The sequence below is a fragment of the Ambystoma mexicanum genome, chromosome 8, assembly GCF_040938575.1.
Source record: "Ambystoma mexicanum isolate Mex_15411 chromosome 8, UKY_AmexF1_1, whole genome shotgun sequence".
Taxonomy (NCBI): domain Eukaryota; kingdom Metazoa; phylum Chordata; class Amphibia; order Caudata; family Ambystomatidae; genus Ambystoma; species Ambystoma mexicanum.
Window position 1 is genome coordinate 31,631,172 of NC_090929.1, and position 22,948 is coordinate 31,654,119.

At 47.0% G+C, this 22,948-nt stretch overlaps 1 protein-coding gene across 4 annotated transcripts in view; it reads left to right on the plus strand.

Moving 5' to 3' along the window:
* The window catches only part of NUP188 (nucleoporin 188), a 1,828,090-nt gene that overhangs the window by 546,084 nt on the left and 1,259,058 nt on the right, over nt 1-22,948 (plus strand). For all 4 annotated transcript variants that reach the window (XM_069609202.1, XM_069609203.1, XM_069609201.1 and 1 more), the window contains exon 10: nt 19,886-20,000. In XM_069609202.1, the coding sequence (XP_069465303.1) occupies nt 19,886-20,000 (115 nt within the window). The remainder of the gene's footprint in view (nt 1-19,885; nt 20,001-22,948) is intronic.

Below are 22,948 nucleotides of genomic sequence, written 5' to 3' on the forward strand. Positions count from 1 at the left end.
ACTGGGCAATCGAAACAAACTCAGGGCGCTACTCCGAAACTTGCATGCGTCGAAGTGCGGAAGTCCGACGCTTCGGTTTCCAAGGCCTCAGTAGGTCCGAAATCTACGGCTAGGCCTCTACCCGGGAAACCGACCGCTAGACCCCCTAGCGCCTTGGACGGTATTACAACTGTCGACAAATCGTCTGAGCTTTTGTCTCCCGAGGATTCGGCGACTATCGAAAGTAGCATCGGAAGAATCGCAGCGGCGGTGGGCCTTACTCCGGTTCTGCCTAAGGTTATGGGCCAAGCCGCGGAAAAATTTCCGATGGATCGAGCTCCCAATTCCGAAGAGGCCTATGTAGATAGTCCAGTGCCTCTGACACCCTTAGAGGTTCCTTTCTACGCTGCAGTGCAGAGAACATCGTTTCTCCTCGCGTAGGCCCGTTTGGGTCCTCTAAATGGACTACAGAAAAATGTGTGGGTTGTATGGATCGGCCGGAGCAGATTATCAGTTCTTCTGATCATCCTCCCCCGAAAAGGGCTCGGGTAGACCCTAACCTCCAAATTCAGGAAGATCAGTCTCATGTTTTCCAACAAGACGTGGTCCATATGGACACACACAGAGACATTTATAATGAAGAAGAAGCTTCTTTTCTTAAACTATGAGGAAGATCAACAGGATATTACGGACAACTGGGAGGAAACCCAGCAGGAAGGTCAGGACCCTTGGACACAGCAAGATCAGGACACTGATGTTTTGTGCCTAGACTCTCTTCCGTCCACCCCGACTCGCCAGGCCTCCCCTGTGAATGACCAAATGGCTTTCAACTCCATGTTGAAGAAAGCAGCTGAATACTTCGAAAATTGCCACTCAAGAGGCGGTACCTGAGCAGGATTTTGTGGAGGATATTATCAAGTAAAAACCTCCGGCGAGTCAGTCCATTCCCCTCCTTAACTCTGTTAAGAGACCGGTAGCTCCCTCATTGGTCTCACCTGCTCAGACACGGGCAGTGAACCTGAGAGTCGAAAAATTATTTCGACCTACTCCTTCCGACCCTCTTTATATTAGAGGGCACGCCATCCCAGACTCACTGGTAGTGACTGCCACTCAAAAGAGGGCAGGGGTACCCCTTGCCAGGGGAGAATCACCACCGGACAAGGAGTCAAAGCGGTTGTATGCCCTGGGCAAACGGGTCACGTCAGCAGCCGCATGCTCCATTCGGGTTGCTAATAATACTACTCTATTAGCAAGCTATGCTGATGCCCAATGGAATTTGCTGCAGGAAGGTCTCCAGATCAAAGCTTCTCACCATTGTTTCGTAGGGAAGACTAATTAACCAGAATGTGGTGAAGAACACCCTGGACACTGCGGAAACTGCACCTGAACCTGCCAGATCAAAGCTTCTCACTATTGTTTTGGAGTGAAGACTAATTAACCAGAATGTGGTGAAGAACACCCTGGACACTGCGGAAACTGCAGGCAGGTCTCTTGCACTGCGGACATCAGGATTTAGACCTGACTCTCGGGCCTCCCTCATTAATAAACCCATTGAGGAGACTAACCTCTTTGGGAAAGCAGTGGATGAAGCGTTGGAGACAGCCAAGAAGGAGCATGAGACTATAAGGTCTCTGCACCAAATTACACAGAAACCCTCCTCTCAGAGGGGTAATAACTCTCGGCGGTCCTTTCGAGGGCAAGCCCATGCTGGTCAAAACAACTACGGCACGGGTAACTTCAACACAAATCAAACATCTGGAAGCCCCACTTACTACCCCTCAAGGGGTCAGAAACGCGGCAAAGGTAGAGGCAGAGGCCCCAATCCCAGAAGAGCCACAGCCTCTGGTCAGAAAGGGCCACCAAGTCCAGGTCCCCTCCTATGTCACCCCGGTCGGGGGGCGATTAACATCTTTCCTCAAGGCATGGGAGGGGATAACTTCTGACCAGTGGGTCTTAAAGACGGTCGCCCACAGTTATTGCGTGGAATTCGCCCAACCTCCACAGTTCAGACCGCCGCGCTCACAGCGCCGTTCACCGGAACATCTGGAGATCCTGATTCAAGAGGTGGAAGCACTGCTGGGAAAGGACGCCATAGAAGCCGTCCCTATTCTTCAGGTAAACAAGGGTATTTATTCAGTGTACTTCCTTGTACCCAAAAAGGATCTCACCAAGCGTCCTCTTCTATATCTGCACCCAGCGAACAAGTTTATAAAACCCCAGAAGTTTTGTCTGGTAACACTGCAGGAGGTGATCCCATTGCTGAAGCAAGGGGACTTCATGGCAACGTTGGACATGACATGAAAGATGCATACTTTCATATTTCAATGTTGCCAGCACACAGAAAATACCTAAAGTTCATGATCCAGGACAGGCACTACCAATTCAAGGTACTCCCCTTCGGCATCGCCTCAGCACCAATGGCGTTTACCAAAGTCCTGGCAGTGGCAGCAGCACACCTGCGCAAACTATCAGTCCCAGTTTACCCTTACCTCGACGACTGGCTCATTATGGGGGACTCGTTCGACGCTTGTTTTTCGAACACCCAAAAAAACAGTAGATCTTCTCTTCAGCCTGGGTTTTTCAATCAACGAAAAGAAATCCAGCTTAGTCCCCAGCCAAGTAAAACAATTTCTGGGAGTGCTAATTCGGACGGAAGACGGTCTTGTCTTCCCCTCCAGCGAGAGGGTTCAGAACATGCTCTCTCAGATTCCTCAATATGTAGCCAGTCGGGAGGTGACGGTACGCAAGGCCATGCGTTTTCTTGGGATGATGGCGTCATGTATATCCTTGGTTCCCCACGTGCGTCTGCGCATGCGTCCCATGCAAGAGTGGCTCAACAGCCAGTGGTGTCAGGCCAGCGGACAATGGGAAGATCTGTTAGTTGTCTCGCCAGCCCTTGTTCTCTCTCTGCAGTGGTGGTCAAGATAAAAAACGCTTGAAGGGGAAGACCTTCACCACCCCTGCAGTGGAAGCCACTCTCACGACAGACGCATCTCTCACGGGGTGGGGGGCTCACCTGCTTCAGCACACAGCGCACGAAGTGTGGTCCCCTCAAGTAGCGTCCAATCATATAAACCTACTGGAGCTATTAGCGGTGTTCAAAGCATTGAAAGCCTTTCAGATGCAACTGCAAGGGAAGACAGTGCTGATCCTAAAGGACAGCACTACAGCAATGTATTACCTGAACAAACAGGGGGGCACTCACTCTCCAGGGCTATCCAAGTTGTCCCAAAACATTTGGATATGGGCTCTCAAACACAAGATGTTTTTGTTGTCCCAACATGTTCCAGGGGAACTCAGTCTTCTGGCAGACGTACTCGGCAGAGATTTGCATCTGTCACAAGAATACGAATGGCGACTGCACAAATACATTGTGTCCAACGTCTTCGCAGAATGGGGTTTCCCAGAGATCGACCTGTTCGCTACTCAGGAGGACGCCCAATGCCAAGACTACGCCTCCAGGTACCCCCAGAACTGATCCAAGGGGAACGGTCTCTGGATAACTTGGTCGGGGAAATTTGTCTGCGCTACAGCCCCCCCCCCGACTCCCATTCTCAACAAGATAGTGCACAAGATGCACCAGGAACCAGTTACCATGATACTGGTGGCCCCCATGTGGGCCCGCCAACCCTGGTTCGCTCACCTGATGGAAATGTCCCTCTCCCCACCAGACAAGCTACCCTGCTCGTACAACATGTTGTCTCAGGACAGGGGGGAGACCCCGCATCTATGCCCACAAACTCTGAATTTAGCAGCTTGGCTCCTGAGGTCATAGAGTGTGGACATCTACAACTCCCTCAGAGGTGCATGGACATACTCAGGGAAGCGAGGAAACCTAATGCACGTCATTGCTATGCCAGCAAGTGGAAACGTTTTGTCAGCTGGTGCAATTCCAAGGGCGTCAATCCCATCGATTGCGCAGCCTCACACATTGTGCTGTATCTAACCCACCTGTTAGACACTGGGTTAGTCCTCAACTCCCTAAAGGTTCGTCTGGCTGCTTTGTCAGCCTACACCACATCACAACTAAAGGTATCCTGGTGGAAAATACCAGTGATTAAAGCCTTTATGGAAGGGGTTAAGAGGATTTATCCTCCCATCTCTCACGCAGCCCCTTGATGGGATCTGAATGTGGTTTTGACCAGGCTCATGGGAGCTCCCTTTGAGCCTATGCATAAAGCAAGTCTGAAAGACCTGACTTATAAAACAGCCTTCCTAGTGGCTATCACTTCTATCAGAAGGGTTAGCGAACTACAGGCTCTTTCTGTTTTAGACCCCTTTGTTACAGTCCACAAAGATAAGGTAGTTCTGCGCACACATCCCAAGTTTGCGCCTAAATTCATCTCGAAGTTCCATGTGAACCAATCAATCAAACTACCCACTTTCTTCTAGAACCCTACTAACATGGCCGAAAGAAGCCTTCACACACTAGACGTGCGCAGGGCAGTCATGTTTTACCTGGAAAGAACTAAACCACTAAGGAAGACTAAACAATTCTTTGTTTCAGTGGCAGCTGGTAGAGAAGGGGATCCTGTCTCTAAATCAGCTATCTCAAGGTGGATTGTCAAATGCATCACACTCTGTTACACTCTTGCTAAGAGAGAACTGTCCTTCAAGCCTAGAGCGCACTCTACTCGAGGCACTTGGGAATCCATAGCATTCATTGCAAATGTTCCCCTTGAGTCCGTTTGCAAAGCGGCAACCTGGAGTTCTGTACACACCTTTACAAAACACTATTGCCTAGACACTCATTCTAGGTCTGATTCTCAGGTGGGACAGGCAGTACTAAGACATCTTTTCTCTTCTGTTTCTTTTCACAACCCACCTCCAACTCCGGGTACTGCTCGCTAGTCTATGCACAACATGTGATTCTAAGCAGATTAACAAGCATCAGAAAACATGCATTACTTACCGTAATAGCATTTCTGATGATTGTATCTGCCTAGATTCACATGCGCCCTCCCTACCTCCCCCTCGGGTTGGAAGGAACATGGACGTCTTACTACTTTCTCTCTTTATGTACTCTCACTATAGCCTTGGGCTGCCTCATGGCAGAAAAAATACAATCGGAGGGATCTCGGCACGTGATGGATTTTGGGTACTACACACATCACGATAGGGATAGTGTTGCAGACACGCCTATGCCGACATCGCCTTTCGGTCCCCGAAAGACAAGATGTAATACTCTGCGGTTACCACTGGATGTCGGACACTATGCACAGCATGTGAATCTAAGTGGATACAATCATCAGAAATGCTATTACGGTAAGTAATGCATGTCATATGGCAATGTCGTGGCTTGGTGGTGCGTATTTTACCACAATGTATGTTAGAGGAACAGTGATATTCAGCGAATCAGAGGTAGACATCAGCTGGGAGTAGTCCGTAAGGATGTCGTGGGATTGTGCTGGAACTGATTTGGGCAGGGGTTCCGGCTTGGACGTACCGCGGCACGGACAGGCACGGACGGATCCGTGTTTTATGTGGAGTGCCTTCGGTGGGGGCGCCGGCTCACGCCTCCCGGCGGGGTAGGCCCCAGGAATTAAGGCGGCTGGGCCTATGAGCAGCGGTCTCTCTAGAGATGGTAGCTAGGCAACCTGTAAAGAAATCGAGCAGCGGCCATTTTGGATGGCTCCTCGTGGATTGTTCAGATTATTTGGAGATGAAGCAAGTACAATTGGCTCAAACTGACATAAATGAGCAAACAGCAGCTCTTTCCAGGGTCGGAACGGGGTGCCAGTGTCGGTCTAGAAAAATGGACACCTCTCACGATTGACGGCAAATGTATTTTGGTGGCCAAAGGCCAACCTTCTCATGTACATAACGATAGAAATACAGGTTTCCGAGTTTGACCAATGAGCGGCCATTTTGATGTAACAAGGATCGCCATTTTGTTTTCTAACGATTGCTCATTGCTTTCTGTTCAAATTGTTTCGCAGCACATTTCTGCTTACACTGCTCAACTGTTAACATTGTTGTCTGATTGTGAAAGGACAAGGCCGCAAGGCTAATAAGGAGCTCGTTGAAACACAACGAAGGCAGCTCCGGAGAGGAATGCCCGGCTCCCTCCTGAATGTTGCCTTGAAGGAGAGCCGCAGGGCATTTAATCATTTCACAGCTGCCAGCCAGTCTCGTTATATGGTAGAGAATGTTGGAATAAATTATCTAAAGGTTTGAATTATTCTCTTACGGCCCCCCTTTTCCGAGCCCTGTAGAGCGTGTCGGCTCCCAGGACACGAATAGCACCTCAAAGATAGCAAGGTCTGGAATGTGACTCTTCCCCCGTATGTAGCTCGCTTACAAGAACAGAAGCACTTTGTTCTGTTCAACAAAGAAAAGATGTCTCAACACTTGCAAGGTTGTATATTGTTGCTAGAATAGATATTTGAAGGTGTCATATTCGTCGAAATTGTCCATCATCAAACGGAGTTCAAAGAAACCCAATAAAGGGGGGTGTTAAGCATGTCACAGCTGATTGTATGATATGCATTTTGTATGTATGTAACTGATGTACGTAATTTGCTCTCTTGCGTCCCTCGAGGTCTAGAGATACACGTCGCGGAGCGCGAGACAGAGTTGGCAAACTGAGACTATTTGCTTTGCAATAAACCCTAGCTTTGGGAATAAAACCTTGTGTCTGGCATATCTATCGTGTGTGGTGATTTGCCTTGTTTCCATAACGCGAGGGACCCCTAGGGGCCCCTTTCACCAGCACAGGGTACCTGCTTATCCTAGTGGGATCAGCTGGAAGGTGCCATCGAGCGTTGCCCTTCTCTTGAAGCCGACGGCGATAGCCTGCTGGGCTCCTGCCCACCCAACAAAGCGAAGAACACCTGCAAATGGTGTAATAAAGTAGAAAAAAGTTGTATATTGGGGAAACCAGGTTGGTCGATGTTTTGGCCTGTGGAGAGACTGGTTTTTTGCTCACCCTTAGGTCTCCTTTTATGGACGAGCATGTTAGGACTCACCCTCAAGAAACCACTCCACTTGGAGGGAGAGCTGAACCAATGAAGCCTGAACAGTAGCTGAAGAATACTTCCCCCTGTTGTAACATTCTGCTATGAATACCAGACAGACAGAGGGATCTAGTAGGTGGAAGAGGAGACATGCCTATGACACACCAGCTGCAGAAACAAGACAAGAAGGAATTATTAATACAACTGGGTGTTCTTTGGATGATCCCACATCCAGTACAGAAAATAACCAACCTCAAGATGTAGAAGATAGGCAGGTCGGTATACATAGGTGGGCGGCAGGTTATGCAAGGTCCCCCGGTCTTATCCCAGTGAATATTTGAGGTGACAAAGAACAGCCAATTGATCCATAAAGTAATAGAAAGGAATGACAGAAATAAGAAAGCCAGCAAAATGGAGCACTTCTTACCAGGATTCCAGGATGTCTAGGTTGCAGATAAGGGTCCATGAAATTCCAGACGCACGAGGACACCTGGAAGAACCAAGAAGTCTCAACAGTCCAGAATCAAAAGGAAACCTACCCCGACGGCACAAGGACGCCTATTGGAAGTTGACGCACACAGCAAGCGTCTCTAGTCCTAGTGCATCCGGATTCCTGAATGATGACGGTGAAGTTCTAGCAGGAAATGTTGCAGGAGAAGTACAATCCTATTGACAAACCAAGTCGGCAACGTGCGGGCAGCCAACAATGAATGAGATGTGAGGCAGAGGCAGTCTGTTAGGCAATCCGAGTTCTTTTAACGTGCGGGCAACCAACAGGCGATGAAAACTAAAGGCAGAGGAAATCCTTTTGTAGACCGAGTCACACCAAGACAGCAGACCAAGAATGATATACCAAAGGGCGAGGCGACAAGAACCAGGAAACAAGCCGTAGTGAAAACCTTCAATAACAAAATGAAATACCAGTATCGGAAGTCCATAGAAACTTCAATCAGAAGCACCGACTAAAGCGTATGGGTGGGCGTTATCCAATTGGTGTACGCGTCTTTGTCTCACGTGACTAGAACAAACACACTTTCTCCCTGCCAGGTGACACGCAGGGAGATGCTTACAGTCTTGCCATGGTAGCAAATATTGTATAAGGAACTGCACCCGCCTCTGTAGCGAGGAATACTGGGACAGAACTGTACGATGGCAGTGGACCTTAGGATGTATTCAGGGTTAGAACTTTAGGAGTAACACCCGTCGGCACGTTAGCCAGTCCCTCTGGGCGGTGATTCCTGACAGAGCATTGCCGTTTTCCCCCTTCGTTATAGGTCTTTTCCGGCAGGTCCTCACTGGATTGTCATGACTACTGCAATAAAAACACAAGTTGCTTCTTCGCCTTTCTCGTTCTTCAGGGGCAACTGGTTCTGATGTACTACCAAGTTGCATGGGTTCACCCTCTGCCACTGGAGAAGGGATCTCTCTGTCCAACGGAACAGGTGTTTTCCATTCCAAATGCTTGCGCTCTCCCTTGCGATCTTGCCATATCTTATCCAGTCTGCTTACCAAAGCAACACAGTCTTGTAGGGTAGCTGGTGGTGTAACGATTTGACTGAGGGCATCCTTGACGTCTTCTCTCACACCTTTTCGGAAGAGGGTCAGTTGTACGTCATCTGGCCGTGTGGTTTGGGAGGCGAGATTCTGAAATTGCATGATATACCAGAATAGGTACTTGTTTTCTTGAGTTTGATTAACTAATTTCTGATTGACAGGGCAATTACTTTTCTGCTGAACATGGTCTGGAAAGCCTCAAAGAAGTCGTCATACTTGTTAAGGATGGGGTCATTGGCATCTATAAATAGTGTAGCCCAAGATAGTCGTCTTTTCTAGATTAAGCAGAATGAAAGACATCTTGACTAAATCCGAGGCATAGAGATGAGGGCGATTCAAGACATGTATTTTACACTGGGTGTCAAACGCTGTGAATTCTTTAGGGTCTCCTCTGTATTTACTGGGCATGGGAGGAGTCTGGCTATTAGGACCTGTTATGTCCAGGATCAGGAACGGTGGCTGGGGTCAATATCTCTTAAGATGTACTTGGAGTCTTTTGTCTGCTAATCTGGGAAGTGGCTCCCCAAGGACTTCTTATGGGACTACAGTCAACCTTGTTCTATAGAACGGTCATGGTTTGAAAAAAGACTGCGTTTTCTTGTCTGGAAGTACTCACTTCAGACTACATTTTAAACATGGAATCAGTGAATTCCTTTAACAGAGTCTCCATGGCTCGGGAATGTGATTAATGGTCTTCTGTCATGAATAATAAAGACCTGGCCTTCGGCGGAAACCATGCAGACAAGGCACCAGGGCAGGGAAAGAAAAGAGGTTATGGTCGAATAACCAAAGTCCCTCTTGCTATTCCTCTCCCTGGTACTGTGTAGGAAACTGTAGTAGTGCCAGAGTGTTTGATCTTGGAGTTTGAAGAACTGTGTAAAGGGTGAGACAAATGAGAATGTTGGCTCTTTGTTCAAACAATGTCCCTCTCTTGCTTTTCCCTTTGGTTTTATAATTACCTGCAAATGGGGGGTCAGTCCGCTATTGGGGAGAGCATTGCAGTCCATAAAGAGGATTACATGATTTAACACCAAGCGTCTGGAATCAATAATGTGCACTACTGTGGGATCGGCACAGAGGGTTCAGTGCATTCATAAAGAGGAGGCAGTCCAACATGAATGGGAGTAGAGATGGAACGCTGAAGTCAGTGCAGTGTTCTTGGCGTGAGCTACGTGCTCGCTGGGTGTTTGCAGAAAGAAACGAAAGTTAGTCTAGCCGCTAAATGCCTAGAAAGTAAATGCCCTGGAACGAGGTGATGGAATACTTCAAGATGCGAAGCGTGGAAGTCTTGAAGAAGCAGCTGTTCCCTGCTGCAGCCGGCACACAAGACACGTTAATTTGGACGCTATTGCCAGAAGTAACATATCTACTTCCTGCGATCCCGGAAGTGGACCGGAAATACATAATCCGCCATTGTTAAGTGGTTTAACATGTTGGCACACCGAGTCCATACCTATGGGTCCAGCAGGGTTCCCACAGTCACCCTGGCAATAAGCGGGAAGCGGAATGTCTGGGATTGGTGTGAGGCTGGTCAAACCTTACAGCTAAACTAAATGAGTCACAAAGAGTCAAGGGGGCACTGCGGATCCAGTGACCAAGGGCTGAGGAGGAAAGAGGTAAGTAAGCAGCAGACATAACAAAGTCTATGAGGATGGCTTCAGCCTTGCAGGTAAGAAAGAGTTAGTTTTGGCAATTTAGATCCCAATGGTTTGTTCACCCCAATGGGAATCTGGGTGGAGGAGGGGTGCAAGTAACAGTTTAACCGCAGCCCTCCAAGAATACCGGAGCAACGCAGCAAGACCAAGTTAAGTACCTGGGCTCCTGACAGTACCTTATCAATGAAGAATTTGGTGCAGCAGGTTGGTCCCCAAAGTGAGGCGACAGTTATCCCCGGTTTGGATTTCTTGGCCTGGATGGCTTAAAAAGGAACTTTGAAGGGAATGGGCGGATGCACTCTCGAAGTGGGACGCGGAGCAGTGGATCTTCACGGTACTGGTGCATTGGAGACCTTCACAGGCGTCAGTTCAGCAATGGTTGTCATCCGGGCTTCTTCTTGGTCCCACAGTTCTCGACTCAGCTGAGGGGACTTCAAGTAGTGTAAAAGTGTCACTGCAGGCTCAGAAGGATGCCCACGAGGTTCCAGCGGGATCCGCGCTTCACATGACATTGCACTGCAAAATTACACATGTTTAAGGGAATTGGGATATTGCATCCTGGGAGGGTCACAGCTCTTCATGGGCTGGTGCAAAATGCAGGTTGTCTTGTTAGACCCACCAGTCCAGGGGAAAAAGTAGTCTTCAAGAGATATTCCCTGTTGCTTGGAATTCGTGGTTGGTCTTTAGCGGTCACTCAACGGCTCTGCCGATCGTTTCGAAGTTGCTGGGCGGTCGTGCTAATTCATCTTGAGCTCTTCAGTCCAGTGGTCAGCTTTGAGGTTCAGCTCCAGGACCCTCAGCTTTTATGCAAGACAACTGGCTGATCCTCTCTGGGGAGGATAGCTCAGCTGCAACGTGCTCGTCTTGGGAGCAAGAAGACACAGAGCAACACAGGTTCGAACCCCCGGGTCCGCGCTTAGAAACCTCTGGGTATTTAGTGTGTTATAAACAACTAATCCTATATCATATCATAGCCCATCAATCCCCATTCAAGCCTCTCAGGCAAATCAGGGGGGTGGCTCTGCAGGGGGACAGCCAGCCTCCCAGTTCAAACTGGTTCCAGGCAAGCACACTGCAGGACAAAGACCAGGGGAGTTTTGGTTTCCTCTCCCACTTACTGTCCTTTCAGGCACTCAGAGCACTTTGGCGGGCTTTCCAAGGGAAGCCCGACAAAGACAAAAGACCCATCAAAACCTGCCCCACCACTGAAGGTAGAAGAAGGCTCAAGTAAGTCCAAGTCATCATGAGCAGGGCTTAAAGTACAGCCACTGTTCTATGCTAATGGTGACCCCTATGTCCCTACTGCAGTAGCGAAGACAGCCTGCGGAAGACGTCCACAAAAGATCATGCAAAAAGGTACACTGCCCTCAGACTGTTAGACAAACTTGTAACAGTAACTAAAAGTTACTGGAATAGTGAGAAAAGGGTGACAGCCTTTCCCCTCAGCACTCCACATAAGGTGGGGTGTGCTGATCTCACAAAATAACACACAGGAGCGACAAAGGGGTGTCCCTCTGGCCTAGTAACTGAGGTTAACCCAGATAGAATAAAAAGAAAAGCTCAAGAAGCTTCTTCGAGCAACACTGCACAGAAAGTGCTGTGGGCTGCAATAGTAAAAGGTAGATGCCAGAAAACATGGAGGAAAGCATAACTCCATTAGAAAGTATTGCAACAAGATAATGAGGGTTCCCAAGTACAGAGGGAAATAATGAGTGAGTGTGGAAAAGGGTTCCTACTCACTCAGGAGATAAAAACCGAGGGTCTAGCAAAAAATTGCTAGGGGACTCGCAGGTGGAGAGAATTTCACTCAAAAAGGAAGTCTAGTCTAACACTGAGGTTCTAGTCCAGGACCTCCTTATGCTTCCTTAAAGATTGGTGGTATTGGGAAAAGACATCCTAAGAACGTTGCTCCCTTTATTCTTACTGTAATGCACTTACAACTGCCTGTTGGCTTTGCCAACATTTGTTCAGCCTGCAACCGACTTCTAGCCTCCTGCAAAGGGTTCATTTGTGACTTGGCACTGTAAGGGCGCTAGGCCCCATATCTCCTAGCAACGGAAGGACTTTTTAAGTGTTTAGACCTATTTTTATAATGCATTCTATTGTGTTTGTAGCTCTTTTGACTGACTTGTTCTTCAGTGGGTTTTGTACATTTTTCTTTTCTTCACTTGCTTTGATACTCTACAGTGTTCTAATATTTTTGTTCTTCTACGTCTAAAGTGAAGTGTTGGTGCTCTGTAGCCAGAGCACTCGAAGCCGAATGTGCAAATGTTTAGTGGTGAGTGTTAAGTGAAGTGTTTGACTTACCTGTGATTTTTGATTGGTCAGCATTGTCCATTGCCTAAATAAGTAGAACTGTATTTGTATACATTCTGCCTAACTTGTGTTAACCATTCTGTGTGTTGTGGCAAACCAGGAGGAGGATTTGCACATGGTAGACATGATGAAGCTTTTTAATTAAATAATAAGAGAAAATGCCTATCTTGCCCTACTGCTATCTGGAATCGACCCTGGATAACAGAAGTAAATCAGGGCGCTGATCTGTCAGTAAGGGTCAAAATAAAATGCCCACAGTCCAAAACCTTACTCCTAACTAAAAATAATTAATGGCCAAGGATGGCCAGTTTGCATTCTCTCTGGCACGTTCCCTTTTGGCCTGCTGGGAGCAGGGCCTTTCCTCACAGGTTCTATCCTTAAGAAAAGTTTGTTATCTTCGTGTTTTCAAAATCAGTTAAGAAGTAATATTAGTCCGAATTCTCAAGAGGCTGCACATGAGTTCATGTAGCTTGTAGTACACATTTACTGTTCATATTTGCCAGACTTGCTGAGCACCTTACTGTCCATTCTTCCTCTTGTTTTTAGTTATATTATATCCTTGCACTGAGGTCTGCCTCTATTTGGAGTTAGTTTCTCTTGCTACTATTTGGAGTTAGTTTCTCTTGCTACTTTTTTCCCCTATAGTAGTTCCACCACTCCTTGGACATTTCCACTGGTTTACCCCTCTCTTGTTTGCTGGGCTTTGTGCTTAAACTTAATATTGAATGGCTTCCACGGCCTTTTCCTAGAATGTTCCAATGTACACACAGCTTGTAGTCTCTCTCTCTCTCTCTCTTTCTCTCTCTTTCTCTCTCTTCCTCTCTTTCTCTTTCTCTCTTTCTCTCTCTCTCTCTTTCTCTTTCTCTTTCCTTCTTTCTCTTTCCCTCTCTCTCTCTCTCTCTCTCTCTCTCTCTCTCTTTCTCTCTCTCTCTCTCTCTCTCTCTCTCTCTCTTTCTTTTCCCCCTTGCTCCTTTCCCTTTCTGCTGTGGTCTGGAGTTGAGACCGAGCGGATTCGCGCTGGTTCAGTTGCCGCATAGTCGCTCTGAGCGTCTGTTCAACTCATGCTGTTGCACGTCGCTCGTTTGACAGGGAATTTTGTTTCTCCTGTTGGTTTCGGAGTTGTTCATCGGTCCCCAGGCCCACCACAGATCTCTCGTGGTCATGCCACCTTAATGGACAGTCTTTGAACTCTGCCCTGCCAACGGTTTCACCCCTGCTTGCAACACCAGTCTTTCTACGTTTTCGGCTGGTGTTCTCTCATTCGCTCACTATCGCGGGCTCTATAGGTCCTCATTGCTCCGCCCGTCCAAGGTGTAACAACGTCAGAAGGCTTCCCCGACATGGCTCTCTTCTCTCTCTTGATCGATTTGTCTCAGTTACATATACGTCAGAATGCAAATGGGCGTTCTGTTTGATTTCCCATTTCGTGGTGATCCAGCATTAGCTGAAGTCAATGTGAAAGAAGACGTTTGACTTAGTATAGAAGATAATCCCTTATAAGTAGATATTGTTTCTGGTATAGGGAGTTCCTCATGGGAATGAGTCCTTGTCTCCTAGAGGGCAGTCACTCCCAGTGATGTCTTCCTTGCCCGTACCCGTAGGGAGGGCCTTGCAGAGCAGGCTCACCTCCCTAGCCTCACAGGGGTTGCTCTCCCCTGGGGAGAAGGGACGAATACTCTAGATTAGTCACTGGCTTAACTGAACCTTTCACCACTCTCACACACTTGCAAGTCTAAGCATTGCAGATCTACATGAATACAATGAAAAAATATAATTGAGCATGTTTTTGTTGGTTATCTGCTGAGCAGTATTCAAAGTACACCAGCATTGCTGCTCAGTCACCCTACCTGGACAGTTTGGCTTGACATTAGTTTCTTTCCCTGTTCACCAGAATAGGGTGGCCTCACAGAATATGTCCGCAGGGCCGATTCATAAAATGCATCTTAACCATGTATCATTAGTCCACACAATTAAGGGTGTGTGAATGGCATATGCCTTAATCCACATTTCTGATTGTGTGGGTTCAGAAGAAGTTGGCTGGCCATTCCAGATTGGAATGGCCCCAAGCTCTTTTGAATGTTGCACAGCCAATGTTTGTAAGGCTGCAGTAATGCCCAGCCCTGTAGATGTGTATCTAGTGAGGGTTCGCAGCCTTTCTTCAATCGACCACTGGACCTAATCATGAGAAAGCGGAGAGGACCATGATGGACACTGAAGGCTGTGTTGCTGAATTGTTTCCTCCTTAAGGCAAAGCGATGCTTCTCTTCGGCCTTGTGAAGCCTGTGGTTAAGTGATTCCCTCCCTTTAATTAGCATGTGGTCTTTTAACAGTCCCCCCAAATCTTACTGCTGGGGCTCTCCTGTAACTACTGGAACAAAGTTACTTTCATTCCCGAGGAGGCTCTTTTGATGTGCTTGAAACTGTACTGGTCTTTCATCACGGTGAGGTCGTCTTCATGGGAAATCTTGACTCATGACTCTGCTGCTGCTTTTCATAACTGGACTGACACTTTTCCCCATGCTGAGCCCTTTTTTCCCACCTGAGTTTCCCCGTCACCTGTTTCAAGGGTTACCCCGAGACTTCTCTGTGTCTTATGCTCTGCCCTTATCTTGAGGTCATGCACATTCATGCATTGTCTTTCTACCGCTGTCACCACTCTGTACTTTGACTTCACAACAGAATACTGGAACCGTTGCCTAATCAAAGCCATTCCCGAGACTGAATCAGTCTGCATTCACTTTGAGTGCCCCTTTCACCACAACTTTTTCTCGAAGGGCTTGTTTTGCTTCTCTGCTGCCATCCCTTATTTTCATTCTGATAGTTTAATCCGAGTTTGAGACTTCTGTGGGGTCTTCCTGACTCACCAGCTGGGTTGCTGCCTGCCATTTGTCTTCATTGCGGCAACATAAAAGTACATCTTGTCTGTGGTGGCATAATAATCACAACTTGACTATTGTCTGTCCCTTTGAGTCCTGATGATAAATGTTTCTAAGTCTTTTGAATGCCATATAAGTACTTCGAAATATTCCATGTGAACTGTTATAGAAAACTTGTCCATGGACTTGGACTTTTTGGGACTTTGAATTTTAACCCTTTAAAGGTTATGTTTTGTGCTTAATAAACGTCCCTGCCCACTTTAAATCTGGTACTTATGCTTAGCATTGCTCTAAAATAGCAACTGCTAATCCTGCTACAACTACGCCAACGACACCAAACTAATCCTAAAACTCCCCAACTAAAAACCCAGCTGCCAACCCAACCTCGCTGCCTGCCTCCTTGACATTGACTGCCGGATGACCACAAACCATCTCCTTTTAAACCCCTCCAAAACTGAAATCATGGTGTGTGGCAACATCGAATTTCTTCCGCACCCTCTACCCTGGCCACCTGCCATGGGCAATTCTCCGACAACCTCAGTAAAAAACCTTGGATGCACTCTCGACTCTGACCTAAGCCTCCCGCACCAAGTCAACAACGTCTCTAAGTCCTGCCACTACCACCTCAAAATTCTTAGGCGCATTTTTCCATATCTCTCCTTTCCCAACAGACTCACTGCGGTCCAATCAACTGTAATGTCAAGACTAGACTATGCTACCTCGGAGTCCAAGCAAACCACCTGACGAAACTACAAAGAGCACAAAATGCTGCAGCCAAACTTCTACTAGCATTTGACCCAAGGGATCACACCTCCCCAGCTCTCAAAACTCTGTACTGACTCCCGGTTGGCCGAAGGGTGACCTTCAAAACCTTATGCATCTCGCACTGAGCAAATCATAAAACCGGACCTCAATATCGAACACTCCACCATGCACTCTAAGATCAAGCTCTGCCCGCCTCCTAGTGATACCAAAAACCAACTGTTAGATTAGGTGGATTATCGTTCTCAGCCCGTGCCCCCACTCTGTGGCATTCACTTCCACCCCACAGCCGACTCACCGAAGACCTCATGTCTTTCCGCAAATTACTGAAAACGTGGCTCTTCCCCTAAAAATCGACTCAGTATAAACCGCAACAATAAACAGTAACCCAAGGTTAAAACTGATAAACTAAACAGAATCAAATGAAGTGTATGAAAGAAATGAAATGGATGAAACAAACAAAACGGATGCAATGAGTGAAGTGGATGGAACGAACAAATCAAATGGATAGAATGGATGCAATGGATATAACGGATACAGTACAAAGTACAGTTGGAGTTGATGAAACAAATGGAGCGCAGGGAACAGATGGAGTGGATCGATCTGATGGAGTAGATGGAGTTGAACGAAAAGTTGGAATGGATAGAACAGATAGAACAGATAGAGCAGATGGAGCGGATTGGAGTGGATGGAGCGGATGGAGTAGATGGAACGGATCTCTTTTTCTCTTTCTCTTTTGACTTGAACTACGGTTCCCGAGGGGGTTCAACCTACCAGCGCTTTGAGATCATACCAATGATGCATAAGGCGCTATATAAATGCAAAGTAACATAACATATAAAGTCTCTTTGGTGTCCCTGTACACACCATTACTACTTTTAGAAGCTATGCTTGGCCGTGCTCCAGATAGTATTTTGAGGTGGGATTATTTTGCTCCCTTTTATGAGATTTGAAGAGTAAATCTAAATTCAAGAGAGTACAAATGAGTATTCCCCTTTGCAAGAGAGTAAAAGTTGTCAGAAATCCATCCAATGTGTGCATAAAGTTAAACGTTTGGAAAATACTACAAAGAATTGAAACTTATTTCATGTTATCTGGCTTCAAATAATGTATTACACTTGTGGAAAATGCTCTCTCACGCAGTAGCGTGTAGGTGTGTGCTATCCAGCTGCATCTTCCTGACATTAGGACACAGGACATCGTAAGAATTTAGTATAGCGACAGAACCCTATACCTACTAGTTGGGTATTCATGAATAAAGTCCCTTTCTCTGCCTGCATCAGTACTATGCCTTTCCCCTCTGACTGTTGCTGCCCCTTTAACCATGTTTCATGGCCTCTTCCTCATGTCTTCGCTACACCCTTCCTGTTGCTATTTTGTTTCTCTGTCTTCCACTTTGCTGCTCTACCTCTCACTATTGAGTGTTTCCATGCTTCTTGTTGTGGTCTCTTGCTCTGTATCGCTCTGCATAGCCTGTCTCGGAATACTATTATTGCTGTTTCTCTGCTGTCTTTTTGTCTCCATCGCTGTAACTTCAGTGCCTCTTGCTCGTGTTCATTCCTCCGTTTTCTCTCACATTGTATTACTCTGGCTCTCCCTCCTTTCCATTACGTTCTTTGTCCTGTCTTCCCCAACTTCAGCCCTTTGTTGTCCTGTGTCTCCTATGTTCAGAATTGCTCTTCATCTCTTCTTTTTATTTGGAATGTGGCATAGCAATAATAAGTGATACAAGCTGAAAATGCATTTTCCATCTATAAATCTAGTTTAGTGTGAGAATTAGTGGGCGGTTCCTTTTTAAATTTATGAAAACTTGCTTTTGGAAGTTAAGCTGGAAATTGCAGATTTAGAGTTTCCTATCAGCAGATGCTGAATTTGTTTCCATGCAAATCCTTTACATGCACTGAATGCAATGTGTGACAGCATTGATAAGATGTGTGAGTTCTGAACCATCAAATATTTACCCTCCGGAAAGCGAAGTCAGTTCTGCTACAATTCAAACCTATCTCCTTCTTAAATGCACATCATTGCATGCAGATGTGCAAGCTCACTGAGCTATTGATGGGTTTGGAACTCGCAGCTGAAACATTGCTCTGTGTGGCAGGTTTATCAATCCACTGAACTAAGTTTCCTGACTGGCTTAGTCAGGAAATTTACTTGTCGGAAAGGCATGAAGGGCTGGGGCATCTGCAGTCCCATGCATGGCTCACCTGACATAACTGGCTCACCCCAAGCTCGATGCCTCTTTCAATGAACTATCCAACACATGAAGCAGGAGTTTTATAGAGGTACTACAAATTTGTCAGACATGGGAGAATCAGACGTTAGGAAAAGCGCAATACTGAGAGCAGGATGGGTTGAAGCCTACCACAGCAATGCAATTTTCCTCAGACTGTCCACCTGTGTGCATGCTACCACCTAAGGAGAATTTAGGGTAGAGCTTAAAGACAGTTTATCTTCAGTGCTTTGGCTACATCCTGAAATTGTAAACACATGTTGGTACTGCGTCATTACAATGTCACTGTGAAAAAGGCAGGTACTGTTCCAAAACACAGCAGTCATGCTACAGAGTCTGGTTATGCTGACACTAAATGTGCCTTAGCCCGGCTGTGAATCGTTCATTGTCCCATATGGCAGCTCTGCTGAGCAGCTAGGGCACTGTGCTTACATCTATAGCAGAGCTGTTGAGAAGTACTAGTACAGTCAACCCTGTGAAAAAATATATACAGCAATGTTTGGAAGTGTTGACCTGGTCACATTTAAAAAATAATAGCTAGTCCTGATGGGAGAAGGACCGCTAATGTCCCACTTAAATTATATAAAAGTCCACCCTCCCTATCTCTATGAATTATATCTGCTCAGGAGGACGGTGGGGTACTAAAAGTAACATTCAGACCATGCATCCAGCCGTTCCTTGCTTGCTCTGCTGTGACTAAGAAGTGAATGTGCCCTTTCATGCATACACTCGCACACAGACACACACATGCAAACACTTGCCATATTTTAAAACAATACCAAACATATCTACTAATTTAACATCAAAGCCTTTCCGTAATAAGAAATGCCAAACAGCTGCTTGCTCAGAGGTTCTCATAAAACTAAAACGCATACAAAACCTCAAGCCATGAAATGCCTTTGATGTTCTTGTGAGATAGAGAAATCGTCATATGAAAAGCCTATGCAAATCACTGGTAAACTTAAATAAATACTTCACCAGAGCGGTCTCTAGGATAACCAATGAAAACAGCAGCGATTAACACAAAAATGCACCCCTTGCGAGAACACACATGCAGATCAAAAATCAGGCTCAATAAGAAGGCCAATTCTAATGAAACTTCCTAAAGTGTCAGCAATTTGCAATGCACATTAGTGATGCAAAATTCTTAAATAACATGATTTATGGGGGTGCTGCCAAGAATAGCCTCATAATGGATACAAATAGGTAAAAGAAATGTGTATTCACAAGAATTCAGTGCGTAAAAAGGCCACATATGCACCTTATCTGTATCTGGAGGGGTGAAGCTTGGTATTTTAGTATTGTACCACTGTAATGTTCAGGTTTATGCACAACAAGTTTATAAATCGAGTTTATGCTTTTTAGTAGATGCTGCTTGGCCTAATATACCATTATGAGCGTTTTGACTACCTTTTTGGAACCCCTGTACTCCTGTTGGTCTCCAGAGTCCCTCTCCAAAAGTCTTCTTGAAACCCTCCTTTTAGCCACCTGTTTAAAAGCTGCTTCACTGATTTTGGAGGCGGATTGTTTTTGACTCTTGGTTCTTTCTCTCAGTTACTTCAGCTCTCTGATTCTGGTGCAAGGCATGGACATGTATACGCTGCAGCAGTGTGCGCTAGATGACAGGACGCAGGAGCACCCTTTTGCCAGTGCAGAGGAAGTCTGTCAGGTACAGTTTGTAGCAGTGGGCAGTACAATGCCACATGACATTAAGTCGTTCACTTGTTAATGCTGCCTATTAAATTGCTTGTCCTCTGTTTAGCAATGTGGGCTGCACTTTCTTTCTTAGCATTACAAAGTTGATTTTGAGCCGCAAGAAAGGCACATTCGAAGGGATTGTGTCCTCCGACGTATTCCTCATCTTAGATATATCCTTCCAGCTCTGCTGGCCTCGGAACATTTTTTCTCTAGAGGGCGCTGCGCGTCGACGTCCCTCGAGTCGATGTCCCTCGACAGCCGCCGTATCGACGCTCGACGTCATCCTGCCTATAAAGGCCGCGCGCAGCGTCCGTTGCTCAGTTCCGTTTTTCCGCGCTTACTCGGTGCCTCGGAATACCGTTGCTCAGTTCTTAGTCAGATTAATCCTATTTACCTCGAGTTATTCGATCCATACTCGATGGCTTCCTCGTCGGAACCGACAACTCCTCGATCCGGCTTCAAAAAATGTCGAGATTGTGGGAAAAAGATGTCGTTGACCGATCCTCACAGAAATTGTCTGTGGTGCTTGGGAGCTGAACACCATTGTTCGGAATGCGAGGACTGTATGTCCATGACAGCTAAGGCCCTGAAGGAGCGTAGGGGGAAGCTGGAGAAAGGTAAGACTGTTAAAGCTTCTTCTTCGTCGACGAAGTTGAGACATTCGTCTCCTCGTCACCATTCGCGCTCCAGGTCTCGGAGTGGGTCTCGTCACTCCTCGAGATCGAAGCACTCGAAGAGGAGGCGTCGAAGATCCCCTTCTCCGTCTTCCTCTTCCTCTGTTTCGCCAAAAAGAATCCCTTGCCCCACGAAACATAGTTCCCGGGCTGAATGGGAGGAATTCCGAAAGAATATGATGAGCGTCTTCGAGAAAGCGGCCTCGACCCCCTCGAAGACTGCCAAGAGCGATGCTCTGGTCGAAAGACCCGAAGGTCAAAAACGCCGCGAGTCGCAGTACCCGGCGAAAGAAACCTCTCGAGCGCGTTTCGAACCCTCGAGCAGGACTATGACCTCCAAACCTTCCTCGAAGGTTCCGTCGACGCCGTCGACGAAGGTCCCGTCGAGGTCGATGTCTTCGGCGCCGTTGTCGAGGGGACCTTTGACACACGGGTCTGTCGACTGGACGCCGGCCTCGACGCCAAGAAAAGTCACGGTGACCACACATCCAGTGACTATCCCCAGGCCCTCGACGTCGATGGCGTCGATATTGTCGAGTAGAATTCCAATTCTGTCGAGGTCCTTGAGGCCTCCACCTCTGTTTTCGACGCCACGCTCGAAGCCTTCGGCGTCGACGACATCGACGTTTTCGAGGCCAATAATGACAAGTTCGGCACCCTCTGCCTTGGAAATGGGATTTACTCCCTTTATGAGTTCAGAACAATTGAGAACTATATCCTCAATTTTAGAAGAGGGTGATTTGTCTGAACAAGACACATTTGAGTTACAGGGACCTGTAACCCCAGTTAGAGAGGAATTTTCCTCTGAAGAGCGCAGATTAAAGGATCTTCATGATTCTTTACATGAGGCAAGTGGGTTAGACACTTCCCCTGAGGTGGATTTTGCTAAGCCAGACCCGGGGGAGCATGCTGAAACCCCCTACAGAGCCTTAATGGCCAGGATTACAGAGTTCATGGGGTAGTCTGCACCTTCACAATCTTTCCAGCAAGATGACCTCACGGATATTCTTGACAAAGGCCCACAAGAGGATCCTGTGGTGCCCTTTCATAAAGCTCTTCAGAGAAAGATCATGACGAACTGGGAAACCCCAGATGTAATTCCAGCAGTAAATAAAAAACTGTCTGCAAAGTACAGGGTATCTTCCACAGACCCAGAGTTTTTGTCTAAACATCCATCCCCAGAAAGTCTGGTGGTACAAGCAGCATCCTCTACCGATGTCAAGATGGCTTATCCTACAGTCCCACAGGACAGGGACGATAAAAAATATGATGCTATGGCAAAGAAAGTCTTTTCAGCATGTAGCATGGCGTTAAAGTCTGTTAATGCTACTTGCACCCTTGCTAGGTTCAGCCATACACTTTGGGAGTGTGCTTCTACAGCGGCTGACTGCATCCCGGAGGGAGAAGAAAGGGATGCGTTCCTGAATATTATACAGGACGGTAAAGACGCTATGTGCGAATCCCTCCAGACGGGCATTGATTCGGCTGACAGTATCAGCAGAGCAATGGCGGCAAGTACATCAACCAGGAGATTCGCTTAGTTGAGAAAGTCGGGTTTTGCCCCAGATGTGCAAGCCAGGCTCTTGAACATGCCATTCGATGGCTCTTCTTTGTTCGGAAAAAAGGCGGATGACAGTTTAGAGAAACTGCAAACTTCAAAAGCTGCAGCAAAATCCCTAGGAGCTGCAATCCGTCAGACTCCTTTTCGTCCCACAGGAACCTCTGCGAGGGGCAAGTCCTTTCGCTTCTACTCCGCATTCGGAAGAGGTAGAGGACGACCGGCTCAAAGGGGTCAAAGAAGAACTACCCGAGGTGGACGGGGTAGATATTCTAAAGCCGCAGCAACAGCAGGTGCCTCTTTACCATCGGCATCTGCATCAGCCGCCCCAAAACCACTCTGAGGACTCCCCTCACAGGACACCTGTAGGAGGCAGGTTGACCCAACATCTGACGGTATGGCAGGCTATCACGTCAGATGCTTGGGCATTGGAAACAGTCGCCCAAGGTTACTGCCTGTCTTTCCTATGTATACCTCAGAGTCATCCACCGGGGATCAGCTCTCAGAAAGCTCCAGATCCGCTCCTCTTGCAGGAAATTTTGGACCTGCTAGAGAAAGGTGCCATAGAACCGGTACCTGTAGCGGAGAGGGACAAGGGCTGGTACTCCCCTTACTTTCTCATTCCGAAGAAAGACGGAGGACTGAGACCCATCTTGGACTTGCGAGAATTGAACAAATTCCTCAGAA